This window comes from Budorcas taxicolor, chromosome 3 (assembly GCF_023091745.1).
Source record: "Budorcas taxicolor isolate Tak-1 chromosome 3, Takin1.1, whole genome shotgun sequence".
NCBI classification, from domain to species: domain Eukaryota; kingdom Metazoa; phylum Chordata; class Mammalia; order Artiodactyla; family Bovidae; genus Budorcas; species Budorcas taxicolor.
The window spans coordinates 97797340-97811123 of NC_068912.1; the positions used below are offsets into that span (position 1 = coordinate 97797340).

At 45.4% G+C, this 13784-nt stretch overlaps 1 protein-coding gene across 1 annotated transcript in view; it reads left to right on the forward strand.

Moving 5' to 3' along the window:
- Positions 1–13784, forward strand: part of AGBL4 (AGBL carboxypeptidase 4) — a 1457998-nt gene that overhangs the window by 1403013 nt on the left and 41201 nt on the right. The window contains exons 10-11 of the mRNA XM_052638070.1: positions 4250–4402; positions 5440–5602. Coding sequence (XP_052494030.1) covers positions 4250–4402; positions 5440–5602 — 316 coding nt within the window. The remainder of the gene's footprint in view (positions 1–4249; positions 4403–5439; positions 5603–13784) is intronic.

The following is a 13784-nucleotide window of genomic DNA, read 5'->3' on the forward strand; positions in this document are numbered from 1 at the left end:
TGCTGCAGTTCATGGGGTCACAAAGAGTCGGACGACTGAGCGACTGAACTGAACTAAATATTGTGTATATGTACCACAACTTTATCCATCATCTTTCAGTGGACATCTAGGTTGCTTCCATGTTCTAGCTATTACGAATAGTGCTGCAATGAACATTGAACATGTGTCTTTTTCAGTTTTGGTTTCCTCAGGGTATATGCCTTGGCATGGTTCCTGGATCACATGGTGGGCTTATTCCTAGTTTTTTAGGAATGTCCATACTGTCTTCCATAGTGGCCATATCAATTTACATTCCCACCAACAGTGCAAGAGTGTTCCCTTTTCTCCATTCCTTCTCCAGCATTTATTGTTTGTAGACTTTTGGATGCTGGCCATTCTGACCAGTGTGAGGTGATATCACATTGTAATTTTGATTTGCATTTCTCTAATAATGAGCATCTTTTCAACAACTGACAAAGGATTAATTTCCAAAATATACAAGCATCTCATACAACTCAATACCAGAAAAACAAAGAAACCAATCAAAAAGTAGGAAAATGACCTAAACAGACACTTCTCCAAAGAAGACATACAGATGACTCCCTGCAATCTTGATTCCAGCTTGTGCTTCATCCAGTCCGGCATTTTGAATGATGTATTCTGCATTTAAGTTAAATAAGCAAGGTGACAATATACAGCCTTGATGTATTCCTTTCCCAATTTGGAACCAGTCTAGTTCCATGTCCAGTTCTAACTGTTGCTTCTTGACCTGTATACAGATTTCTCAGGAGACAGGGAAGGTGGTCTGGTATTCCCATCTCTTGAAGAATTTTCCACAGTTTGTTGTGATCCACACAATCAAAGGCTTTAGTGTAGTCAATGAAGCAGAAGTAGATGTTTTCCTGGAATTCTCATTTTTTTTCTATGATCCAACAGATGTTGGCATTTTGATCTCTGGTTCTCCTGCTTTTCCCAAATCCAGCTTGAACATCTGGAAGTTCTCAGTTCACGTACTATTGAAGCCTAGCTTGGAGAATTTTGAGCATTATTTTGCTTGCATGTGAGATGAATGCAATTGTGTGGTAGTTTGAACATTATTTGACACTGCCCTTCTTTGGGATTGGAATGAAAACTGACCTTTTCCAGTTCTGTAGTTACTGCTGAGTTTTCCAAATTTGCTGGCATATTGAGAGCAGCACTTTCCCAGCATCATCTTTCAGAATTGAAATAGCTAGGCTGGAATTCCATCATGCCATTAGCTTTGTCCGTAGTGATGCTTCCTAAGGCCCACTTGACTTCACATTCCAGGATGTCTGGCTCTAGGTGAGTGATCACACCATCATGATTATCTGGGTCATTAAGATCTCTTTTGTATAGTTCTTTTGTGTATTCTTGCCACCGCTTCTTAGTATCTTCTGCTTTTGTTAGGTTCACACTGTTTCTGTCCTTTATTGTGCCCATCTTTGCATGGAATGTTCCCAGGTATCTCCAATTTTCATGAGAGCTCTCTAGTCTTTCCCATTCTATTGTTTTCCTCTCTTTCTTTGCATTGATCACTGAGGAAGTCTTTCTTATCTCTCTTTGCTATTCTTTGGAACTCTGCATTCAGATGGGTGTAGCTTTCCTTTTCTCCTATGCCTTTTGCTTCTCTTCTTTTCTCAGCTATTTGTAAGGCCTCCCCAGACAGCCATTTTGCCTTTTTTGCATTTCTTCTTCTTGGGGATGGTTTTTATCACTGCCTCCTGTATAATGTTGCCAGCCTCTGTTCATAGTTCTTAAGGCACTCTATCTAGCAGTTCTAATCCCTTGAATCTATTTGTCACTCCCACTGTATAATCATAAGGGATTTGATTTAGGTCATACCTGGTCTAGTGTTGCCTAGTGGTTTTCCCTACTTTGTTCAACTCAAGTCTGAATTTTGCAATAAGGAGTTCATGATCTGAGTCACATCAGCTCATAGTCTTGTTTTTGTTGACTGTATAGAGCTTCTCCATCTTTGGCTGTGAAGAATATGATCAATCTGATTTTGGTGTTGACCATCTGGTGATGTCCATGTGTAGTCTTATCTCCTGTGTGTTGGGAGAGAGTGTTTGTTATGGCCAGTGCATTCTCTTGGCAAAGCTTTGTTAGCCTTTCCCCTGCTTCTTGAGAATAAGAGGTCCCTCTTATTGACGTTTGAAGCATGAAAATCAATCAATATTATTCATTTCTGTTTATTTAAAGTCGAATCACATCAGGTTCTAGGTGTCGGGATGGGGCAGTAGAAGCCAGTCCAGAATGGTTTTCCAAAGATCCAGATTCTAATTCTTGCTCCTTCACTAACTCACTCCCAGCCCTAATCAGGCAACCTCCCCACCCTGAGCTGATCTGCAAAAGGTCAGAGAAACTGGTTTCCAATAGAGCCCATACCCAGAGCTATAAACTGCGTTTTTTCCTTCCACATTTTTTAAGTCATCTCTCTACCGCCTCCTTTCCTCGGCAGCTCATCAAAAGCTCAGAGGAAAAAACAGACAATTGAAGAAAATAAAATTGCAAAGATGACTTTTATAGGGCTCCTGTTGAATCATTGTGTATTCCACCTTCAAAGCTGAAAATGATGAGTTTAATATCACACAGAGCTGTGCATCTTGTATCTCTCAGAAGGCAGTTTATGCCACCCAGAGAACTGGGAGCTCGGCAAGACACAATTTTTCACTCCAAGTCTGAGGCAAATGAAATGACAATCATCAGGCCCACATTCTAGAAGCAACATGGTTTTCATTTGGTCTTAACTTTGTTTGAAAGTGTCCCACAGAGGGAGAATTCTTCTAAGCATGGATTTTTCTTCATTCCCAGGACTGAATGCTAGAAAGTGGATGGAAAAGTGGCCAGGTCTTGCCTTGGCTGTTTTTAGTGGTGCTCACTGATGGTATTACATTAACTGTGCAAATGGGTCAGGAGACCTGGGTTTCAGTCCCAGTTAGGCCATGGACTGGGACAAGTCCCTGCCCCAGTGGAGGCCCTGTTACTCTCAGGAATGATTAGCAGGTATAAATCAGACTGATGTATAGGAAGAGAAGGTCAGATTTGAGATTATTGAAGTTCTAGGGGCCTGTGAGCTGCACGCGTGCTCTGTTGTTAAGTCATGTCCTGCTCTCCGTGACCCCACGGGCCGTAGCCCACCAGCCCTCTCTGCCCATGGGATTCTCCAGGCAAGAATACTGGAGTGAGTTGCTATTTCCTTCTCCAGGGGATCTTCCTGACCCAGGGATCCAACCCGAGTCTCCTGCGTCTCCTGCATTGGCAAGCAGATTCTTTATCACTGAGCCACCTGGGAAGCCCTCTGAGGGCCTGCGAGTTCCCCAGTTCCTGCCAGTCTGTTCCAGTGTCTGCAGTTATCCCTCTGAGTGGTTTATTTAGTCATTCTGCATCTGGCTGCTGAGCATCCTTCACGAACAGACACTGGGTTCTTTCCAGACACTCTTTCTACTTTCAGGGAGCTCATAAATGAGAAGGTTAATAAATAATTCTGTATCAAGGTAGGGAGTCCCTTAAATAGGGAGTGTGAGCAGAGAGCAGAGAAAGACTAGTTACAATCATCTTTATAAATTGCAAGGTTACTTTTCGCACACACTATATACTACTGTGGAGTAGGTGTGGCATCATGAAATGAGGTTAAATAGGAGAATGAACTAAGATGTCCTATGTGAAGCCCCCAGAATGGAATCTGGCATGCATTACCATGCAGTGAATGATAGGAATGACTGTTGCTGAGTTGGATTCCCACTCTAACTCTCCGGGGTTGGAATTAAAATACCCATTCTGAAAATAAAAATTTCAAAGAGGGTACATGATTTAGTTTACCCCAGACTCCCTCTGTTAGAAATTGACCCAGTTGGGGCAAAACCATTAGCAGGCCCAATATAAACATAATAATGTTACCTGAAGGTATTTCTCATTAGAGAAACAAATTCAGCTAAAGCCTTTAGTTATAAATGTGTTTACTGTTCTGGGTAGGTAGCATTACTTCAGAAGACCTCGAAAGAGGACTGCTAATGGTAGTGCTCTGAGACCTTGAAGACAGATGGTGTTCAAAATAAGGAGAAATTGATCCTCGCTGCTCTCAGTCCCTCACGTTGCTACAACCAAGTAGACAGAGGGCTAGCTCTAAAGGAAATTGTGTGCGTGTGTGTGTGTGAGTGTGTGTGTGTGTGCATGTGTGCATGTGCGCACGTGTTTAAGGCAAACTCTGTGGCCCTGACATCTCATTTGTTATCCTTTCTCTCAACAGAAAACAAGCCTGGAGTTTTATATTGATATCCACGCCCACTCCACCATGATGAATGGTTTCATGTATGGCAACATCTTTGAGGATGAAGAGCGGTTTCAGAGGCAGGCGGTTTTCCCCAAGCTCCTCTGCCAGAATGCTGAGGACTTCTCCTACGTGAGTCAAGAGTTGGCTGTCAGCCAGCCCCAGGTCCCCTCCCCAGACCACCCCCTCCTTCCCATTGCCACCCTGTCTTTCACTGAGTTAGATTTGCTTTAACATTCACAGAACACCTACTTGTGCTGTGTCTTGTGTGGGTGATAAAGACAGACGTAAACAAGCTCTGCCCATGCCTGCAAGCAGCTCGTCACCTGTCAGTGAGGGAGACTCTTGGAAAAGACCGCACTCGCTTTGTCTGAGGAGCTGGCCTTTGTTTAGCTGATCTGACTCCAGTTTTAACAAGAGAAGAAACTCACTGAGCACCTCCCAGAGTCAGGCCCTGGCCCTGGTGTCTGCTTTCACGGACCTCTGGCATTTGTCCTCTTTGTTGTTGTTGTGCAGTTGCCAAGTCATGTCCGACTCCTTGTGACCCCATGGACTGTAAGAGGCTCCTCTGTCCTCTGCTATATCCCAGAGTTGGCTCAGCTTCATGTCCATTCAGTCAGTGATGCTATCTAACCATTTTATCCTATGCCACCCCTTTCTCCTGTTGCCTTCAATCTTTCCCATCATCAGAGTCTATTCCAGTGAGTCTGCTCTTTGCATCCAGTGGTCAAAGTATTGGATCTCAGCAACAGTCCTTCCAATGAATATTCAGGGTTGGAATGACTGGTTTAATCTCCTTGCACTACAGGAGACTCTCAAGAGTCTTTTCCACACCACATTTCAAAAGCATCAATTCTTTGGTGCACAGCCTTCTTTATGATCCAACTCTTACATCCCTACATGACTACTGGAAAAGCCATAGCTTTGACTATATGCGCCTTTGTCATCAGAGTAATGGAAATGGCAGTTACTAACCTAAGAAGCATGCTGGATGCTTTCATTTAATTGTCTGTGTAACCCATCTTTATAGTAATCCTGCAAATTGGGATTCATATCAGACTTTTCTGATGAGGAAGCTGAGACTCAGAGTTGCTGTAAGATTCGCTCAAGGTCCCATAGCCTGCAGGTGTCCCGCCCTGATTCTCTTCTCCATTTTTTGTCTCTCACAGTCTAGCACGTCCTTCAACCGGGATGCCGTGAAGGCAGGAACTGGCCGTCGCTTCCTTGGTGGGCTGCTGGACCACACTTCTTATTGCTACACCCTCGAGGTTTCCTTCTACAGCTACATCATCGGCGGCACCACAGCTGCTGTGCCCTACACGGAAGAAGCCTGTATCCTTGCAGTTTCCCCTTTCCCCTCCCCCAGCCCTGGGCCAGCTCACATCCAGCTGAGAGTACCCAGGTCTGCCAGGATTTACCAGATGCCTCAGGAATCTGGTCTCCAGCTCAGGTGAGGTTTGAGATCCTGGGGTGAGGGTAGCCATGGCTGGTTCTGCTGTTATCATCTCTGGATTGTTCTATTTGCCTCCTGCCCTCCTAATGGACACCCTTCCCCATATGTCTCTACTATACCTCAAGTGTTCCTCAGGCACCTGGACCCATGACCCACCCATACCTGTGCTGGCCTATCTCTCTTTCTCTCCTCTGCCCCCAACAAGAGAGTGAGTCTTCCATCATCTAAGGTATGTAAGCACACAGGCCAGAAGCCTATCCCGAGCCTGCTGAGGAAGACCTTGACTTGGTCTTGATCTCCTCTTTCTCACCCTGAATATATCTCTTTTTTAGGTTTTTAAAATTTGTTTTAATTTTTATTGAAGTATAGTTGATTTACAATGTGTGCCAATCTCTACCAATCAGCAAAGTGACTTGTATAGATACACATTTATGCATTCTTTTTCAAAGTATTCTTTCCCATTATAGCTTATCCCAAAAGACTGGATATAATTCCCTGTGCTATACAGTAGGATCTTGTTGCTTATCCATTTTGAGCATAATAGCTTGCATCTACCAATGCCAAACTCCCGGTCTATCCCTCTCCCTCCTCCACCCTCTTGGCAACCACAAATCTGGTCTCTAGAACAAACCTCTTTTCACCTTCCATCTTTCTGTGCTCCAGCTCCCTCCCCTTCTCTCCTTTCCACTCACTGCTTTCACTTTTGCCTGTCCCCACCTTGTCCCATTTCCTTCTGTCTCCCCCTCTTGCTTCATTTGATGTGTTCCTCCCTTCCCTTCTCTACTTTTGCCCCCTCCCACCCTCCTTTCCTGTCTTTCTCCCCTCAGCCTCCTTCCACCTTCGCCACCTTCCCACTCAGCCTCCGAATATCTTTCTCTCTGCCTTTTCATTTCCTTTGCTGACTCACTTTTCCTCTTGGCTTACTCATAAAATGTCCACAAGAACCCCCAAGTGTGTCATGATCAAACTAGAGGTCGCCTTCTAGCTTGCTTGATTTTTTAGGAATTGTTTAGTAATTCTAGGTTCCTGAGTGTTGATTTTCATTTCAAGGTCACTACATAAGGGGTTGTGACTGATTTTGACAGTTTCTGCTTATCTTTACCCTTTTGTTTTGGATTGATCCATGCCTCCTTTCTGAACACTTAGTTTCTTGGAGAAAGAATTATAGCTGATGGAGAAGAAAGGAAAAGGATGATATTAACTCTCTGTGTACAGACTCTGTCTCCCCAGAAGTGGGCATCCTCCTTTCAACCATGGGGAGAGTTTATGGAGTTCTCACCACACTCTGCGCAGGAAAGCTTCCTTTCTGGTGTCCACTGCACCCTCATGGCTCAGGGATGAACACACATGTGTGTGTGTCTTCCTAGCATGGAACATGGAGGGCAGGGTGATGTCCTCAGAGGGAGGGGAAAGTAGTTGGCAGACCAGGTGTTAGACCAGTATTCTAGATCCAGTACAACAATGTAGAGATCATGGTAAGAACTGGGGGAGAGTCCCCTTACAGTCACCTTGAAGTCTGCTTTAATGACCACCTGACTCACAGACCAACGGAGTAGGCTCTGCTCTACATCAGAAGACCCTTACTTTCCAAAGTTCTGGCCATCTCTGTGTGCCACAGTGCAACCCTCCCCCCTACCACACACACACACAACTTGATGGTGTGCAGCACATGGCTTCCCCAGGATCCGCTAACTGCTGCGCTCCACACCTAGACACATTCCCCACTGCCCCTGCCTGGCTCACCTTTGGTGTCAGGGCTAAGGAAATAGAAGGAGTTGCCTGGAAGAAGAGTTTGAGCATTTGCACCTAAAGGATCCCACATGTGACTCATCTCAGTGACATGAGGGTCCCTCCAGAGGTGGCCTGTACTTAGTTTGTGGCCAACGTCTGATGTCCAATTTGATGGGTTCTCCTATTCTATGTCAGCACCTCCAACATGCTTTTGTGTTGGAAGCAAATGAATTTCTTGGCAGAATGTCCCTCCCTTGGCCTAGACCCAAGGTTTCCTCCTCTCAACACCCAACCCTTGTTCATCAAATGTTAGTACACCATTAGTGCATTCTAGGAATCCTACTAAGCACTGGGATAAAATATTGACCAAGAAGCCATGGTCCCTGACTCACAGAACTTCTGGTCTACTTGGGAGCTGGATAAAGAAAAGGGGCACTTATAGTCTGTATAGTAAGTCCTGTTGTGGAGGAACCCCAGAGAGCTATGGGAAATGTCCATTTAAAAATATATGCACCACCATGTGTAAAACAGATGGCTAGTAGGAAGCTGCTGTATAGCATGGGAGTCCAGCTTATGCTCTGTGATGACCTGGAGGGATGCGATAGGGTAGAGGGGAAGGCAAGAGGGTGGAGACATGTGTATACACATAGCTGATTCACGTTGTTGTACAGCAGAAACTAACACAGAACTGTAAAGTAATTATACTCCTATTAAAAAATAAATACACAGTGAGTGTCTGCCATAAGCCAGGTAAAGTTCTAAGCCCAGGGGTTGTATTAATAGCAGTGAACATCCTGAAGACAAAAATATCTACCCATAGAGGTAAGAGGAGGCTCACACACAGTTTCAGTAGGTCAGGGAAGTCTTCATAGCAGAAGTGACATCTAAACTGACTTTTTAAAATTGAATAGAAATTGGGCAGATTGCCTGGGGTGGGTTGTTGGAGGGAGGGCATCTCAGACAGAGAGGGAAGGAAGGAAGGTGGGCTGTAGGAGCTGTGACAGGTGCATTATGGCTGAAGGACTGCAGATGCGGGAGATGAGACCAAAATGGCAGCCTGTGAGGAATTTGAACTAGAAGGAACATGAGGCGATGGAGAGCAGTAGCAGGGCTTTAAAGAGCAGTGGGAAGCCTCTGGCTGCAGCGGGAAGGACAGATTAGAGAAGGCTGTAGGCAGGGGCATGCTGGGAGCTGTTATGACAATCCAGCTGGGAGATGACTCAGGACTAGACTTGAGTGGTGCCGTGCAATGTTTAGAATGTGGAGCTGGGAAGACTTGGTCAGCATTGGGATGGGGATGTTGGTGGGGACCAGGAGCTAGTGACTGGAAGGGGCTCAGGGCGGTGGGTAGTGAGGCAGAGCAGAAGCTGAGCAGGCCGCCGTGCTGCTGGAGCCACCCAGTCTCGTCTGCCATCCAGGGGAGGAGAAGAGGAACCTGGAGTTTCTCCAAGGACGTGCAGGCCGAGTCAACACACACAAGCGTGATTTAACCTAGTTCTTGTTTGAAATGCATTTTTTTTAAAGCCTTCATCTCCTAACAGAGGGAGACTTCAGGCAGACAGATTGTGATCCTCGTTGGCTGTTGGCTTCGTGTCCCAATCAGAAAAAGAAATTACATGGTCTGATAGGAATGGCAATATGGTCTGGGAGGATGTCCTCCAGACTGGGAGTCAGGAGACCTGGATCTGATGACAACGCCAGCATCGTCCCCGAGTGTGCCCTTCAGCAAGTCCTCCAAGCTCTCTGAGGCAAGCCGTGTCTCCTTCACAAAGGCACCAAGAGCCTTCCTGCTTTCTTAACCCCTGCAATGGGAACTCAACAGATATTTGTGAAAAGAGAGCAGACTTTCCATTTAGACAAATCAGGTTTGAATCCAGGTTCAGACGGTCACTGGTTGCGTCACCTTGGGTGAGTTATATAACCTCACTGCACCTCAGTGCCCTGTCTGTAGCAGGAGGACCTAGTTCATACTTAACCTCACTGAGTTGCATGGATGTTAAATGAAATAATGCACAGGAGTGTGCACCTTAGGCTTTAAATATTAACCCAACCCATTGGAAAAGACCCTGATGCTGGGAAAGACTGAGGGCAGAAGGAGAAGAGGGCGACAGAGGATGAGATGGCTGGATGACATCACTGATGCAATGGCTGTGAACTTGGGCAAACTCTGGGAGATAGTGAGGGAAAGGGAGGCCTGGCTGCAGTCCATGGGGTCTCAAAGAGCCGGACACAACTGGGTGACTGAACAACAACAATTGATTAGAGCATTGTAACTGAAAATGAGGACTCACATTTATGTAAAAGAAAATAGTTGGGGCTGTTAGACCAAGAGGCCAGGGATTGTGCTGGTAAGGTTCATGGGGCAAAGGGTCTTGGTGGGGTCACCACAATTGAGAACCTAGACCTCAGAACACCATCTGACTCACATAGTGAGTGGGCATGTGCGATTCCCATGATGAAGTTTTTATGTCTGTCATCTAGAGTATCCCGTTCTCAGCCTTGGGAACCACAGAGGCCACATTAACTATCAGAAGATGGTGAGTGAGAGATAGATCAGGGAAGGGCTGGGGGAGGCGGGGAATCCTGAAGGATATCTCACCCAGGCCCACAGCAGTGTCCACTTCCTCACACTCCATACCATATGCATCAGTGTTGGTCGGTGTTAGTCGCTCAGTCGTGTCTGACTCTTTGCAAATCCATGGACTATAGTCTGCCAGGCTCCTCTGTCCATGGAATTCTCCAGGCAAGAATACTGGAATGGGTCACCATTTCTTTCTCCAGGGGATCTTCCTGACCCAGGGACCAAACCTAGGTTTCCTGTATTTCGGGCAGGTTATTTACCATCTGAGCCACCAGAGAAGCCCAGGGCATATATATCTGTCAGCTTAATTTTTCTCTCTGGAAAAGCCCCAGCTAAACATTACCAAGCTCTTGCTCTCTGACTCTCCTCCTCTACTATATCAGGATAACATAGCAATGGACACAGTCACTGATGCTTCCCTAGCTGTGTGACCTTGGGCTAGTTACCTCACCACTCTGAGCCTGTCCTCCTATTTGTAGTATAAAAATAATAATACTAATTTTGCACAATTATCAGAGGAGTGCAATGATACAAATCCCCTGGCCTGCCTGACACCTGATAGGTACTCAGCAAATGTTCTTCTGTCCCCAGTTTTCTCAGCCCCATGCAGACTACATGAGTTTGCTTCCAAAGATTATCCTTTAACCAGATGATCTTGAAAGCCAGCAACTGGGGTTTGAATCTTTTTTTTTTTTCTTTTTAAAAATTAATTAACTAATTTTTTAATTGGAGGATGATTGCTTTACAGTGTTGTGTTGGTTTGAATCTTGATTCCATCGATATTACTGGGTAGCTTCAAGCAGGCCCTGTCCTTTTTCTTAGGCTCAGTGTCTGATATCTCCAACCTGTCAGAGCTGCAGAATGAAATTATATGTGGGCTTGCCTCTATTCTGGTCCCTTCCAGCCCTGATATTCTAAGATTTTGCTGATTCTAAAACTAAAATTTTATAATTCTCTGCTTAGATGAATTCTTGATATCAAGAATCAACAGTTGTGACATATGTGAGTCTTAAGATTGAGTGACTCCTTAGGCATGAGTTTAAATCCCACAGGGAAAATCAGTACAAAAGTATCCTAGATGATTGATCAAGACGATAGCTACTTTCATTCTTTAGTTGCTGCTGCTGCTGCTAAGTCGCTTCAGTCGTGTCCAACTCTTCGTGACCCCATGGACTGCAGCCTACCAGGCTCCTCCGTCCATGTGATTTTCCAGGCAAGAGTACTGGAGTGGGGTGCCATTGCCTTCTCTGATTCTTTAGTTAAAGGGCTCTTAATTGAGGGGTTTATAGATGGGCTTTAAGAAAAGCTTATGAGCTGTCTAAAATTTATGCGAAACTGTGAGTAAAGATGCAGAGTTCATTTTCTGGGAGGAAGATTGATAACTTTCAACAGAATCTAAAGAAAGCCATGCTTAGCATCTTCTGGCCTGGCTGGTGGCCTCTGTCCAGGCCGTGGCAAGAACACAGCTCTGGTCAGTGGTGCAGGTGTGAGTTCTGCTTCGGATCTCTCTAGCTGAGGGCCCTCATTAGTTATTTAACCTCAGTTCCCTCATCTGGAAAGTGAGGATAATGATTATTTACCCTCTAGCGTTGTTTGGAGGGCTACATGGGAGAAAGCAGATAAATAACAGGGCATTTACTCAGTGCTGTTAAATATTAGTTCCCTCGCCTCCCTTCCCATGGTTTGTTTTTTTTGTTGTTGTTGTGAAATGTTAAATTCCTGAGAATTTGGGGCCATTCTTCAGCAAACCTTATTTACATTTTATTGGCCTGCCAAGTAATAAAAATGCTCTGTTCAAACAATTTTTTAAAAAAGAGAGAGAGAAAGGCTAAACTGGAATCATAAAATAACCCAGAGTTTCTCTGGCCTTTGTTTATGGTCTGGTTTCAAGCCAAAAGGAAATAGCTCTTTGACATATGGATGAGAAAAACATTGGGAACAGAGACCGAGGGTCCTTAGTAGACTGTTTTCCACACACACTTATAGCTGTGGGCACTTTGAAATCAGAAAATGCTGGCTCTAGGAGAAGGAAATGGCTGCATAGCCAAGAGAAAATGCAGAGATTTAGAATTCAGTTAATTGTCTTGGTCTCAATTCACAGCCCACTCTGTGCCTTGCACATGTCCTCTGAAGCATATAGCAAACATTGGAGATACCATTTATTTACTCATCCATCTCGTGAAACTCCCTAGACACTAAAAATAGGGAGATGAATAAGGCGTGGTCCCTGCCTTCAAAAAGGAGACAGTTTTGAGAGGAGAGGAAGCAGCGCAGAGGGGTAAATGCTCAGCCAGAGGGAAGCTCTGCTGGCTGGGGACTCCCATGGGAGCTCTCTAACCATGCAGGAGTGTTGAGGACGAAGAGGGAAGGAAGACTTCCTGGAGGAAAAGAAACTAGGTCTCAGACCTCCAGAGTGGCTGTGATGCAGGCAGGAGAAGAGGGTGAAGCGGCCTTCCTGGCACAGGGAGACATAAAGGAGAGGGCCCAGATGCCAGAGAGAGGATGTGCATCCATAGTACTGGAAGGTAGGAAGTTGGGTTGGGCTAGAAACAGCAGGTGATAAATAAATGTAGGCAGAACCAGACCATGAATAGAAGGAAAAAGATTTGTGAACTGTGTAACAGGAATATTAAACAAGCTGTACACACAAGGTACGATTATGTTTTGTCTCCTGTTGACCCTGCAGATAGATGCATGTGTATTCCACATCTAGATCCAGAGATATAACAGCTCTTGCAGATCCCGTGATGTCCCAGTCACTCTCAGGAAATTCAAAGTTTTCTAATTAATTCTGGTCACAAGACAGTCTCAGTTCAGCAATGACTATGTCTGGTCCAATCAAAGTCATTGAACCTTTTCAAAGCTAAAACCTTCCCATCCTCTAGCTCAGGCATCAGACAGGTGCTCAAAGTGACTCCTGTTTCCCTGGCTTGACTTCCAGCCCCTTACCCCATCTGGCTAACCCCAGATGTTTACCCCACTGAGGTTGAGCAGGATCAGGGAAAGGGGGAAAGGGAAGGGAAGGTCTTTGGGGATGAGTGCTCCCAGAGAGGGCCTGGGCAATGCCTATGAGATTCCTCAGATACATCAGCCCCTGGGCTAGAAAGCTGCTGATGAGGGCCAGGGTTCCCTTGTTATGGATCCCACCTCAGCCTGGTGACCTAGTGGTTCACCTCCATTGGGACATTGTGCCCTCTAGTGGTCCTCTTGTCTAAAGGAGAGCTAAAGTTTACAAACCTGGTTTTCTGGATTCGTTTTCCAAGTCCTGCCTGGTAATTTCACATATATGTGGGATCTGAAAAAAATGGTATAGATGATCTTATTTACAAACCAGAAATAGAGACCCAGATATAGAAAAAAAAAAAAAAAAAAAACATGGGTACCAAAGGGGAAGGTGAGGATGGGATGAATTGGGAGATTGCTGCTGCTGCTAAGTCACTTCAGTCGTGTCTGACTCTGTGTCACCCCACAGACAGCAGCCCACTAGGCTCCCCCGTCCCTGGGATTCTCCAGGCAAGAACACTGGAGTGGGTTGCCATTTCCTTCTCCAATGCATGAAAGTGAAAAGTGAAAGTGAAGTCGCTCAGTCATGTCCGACCCTCAGCAACCCCATGGACTGCAGCCTGCCAGGCTCCTCTGTCCATGGGATTTTCCAGGCAGGAGTACTGGAGTGGGGTGCCATTGCCTTCTCTGATTGGGAGATTGGGGTTGACATATATACACTACTGATACTGTGTGTAACTATTGGG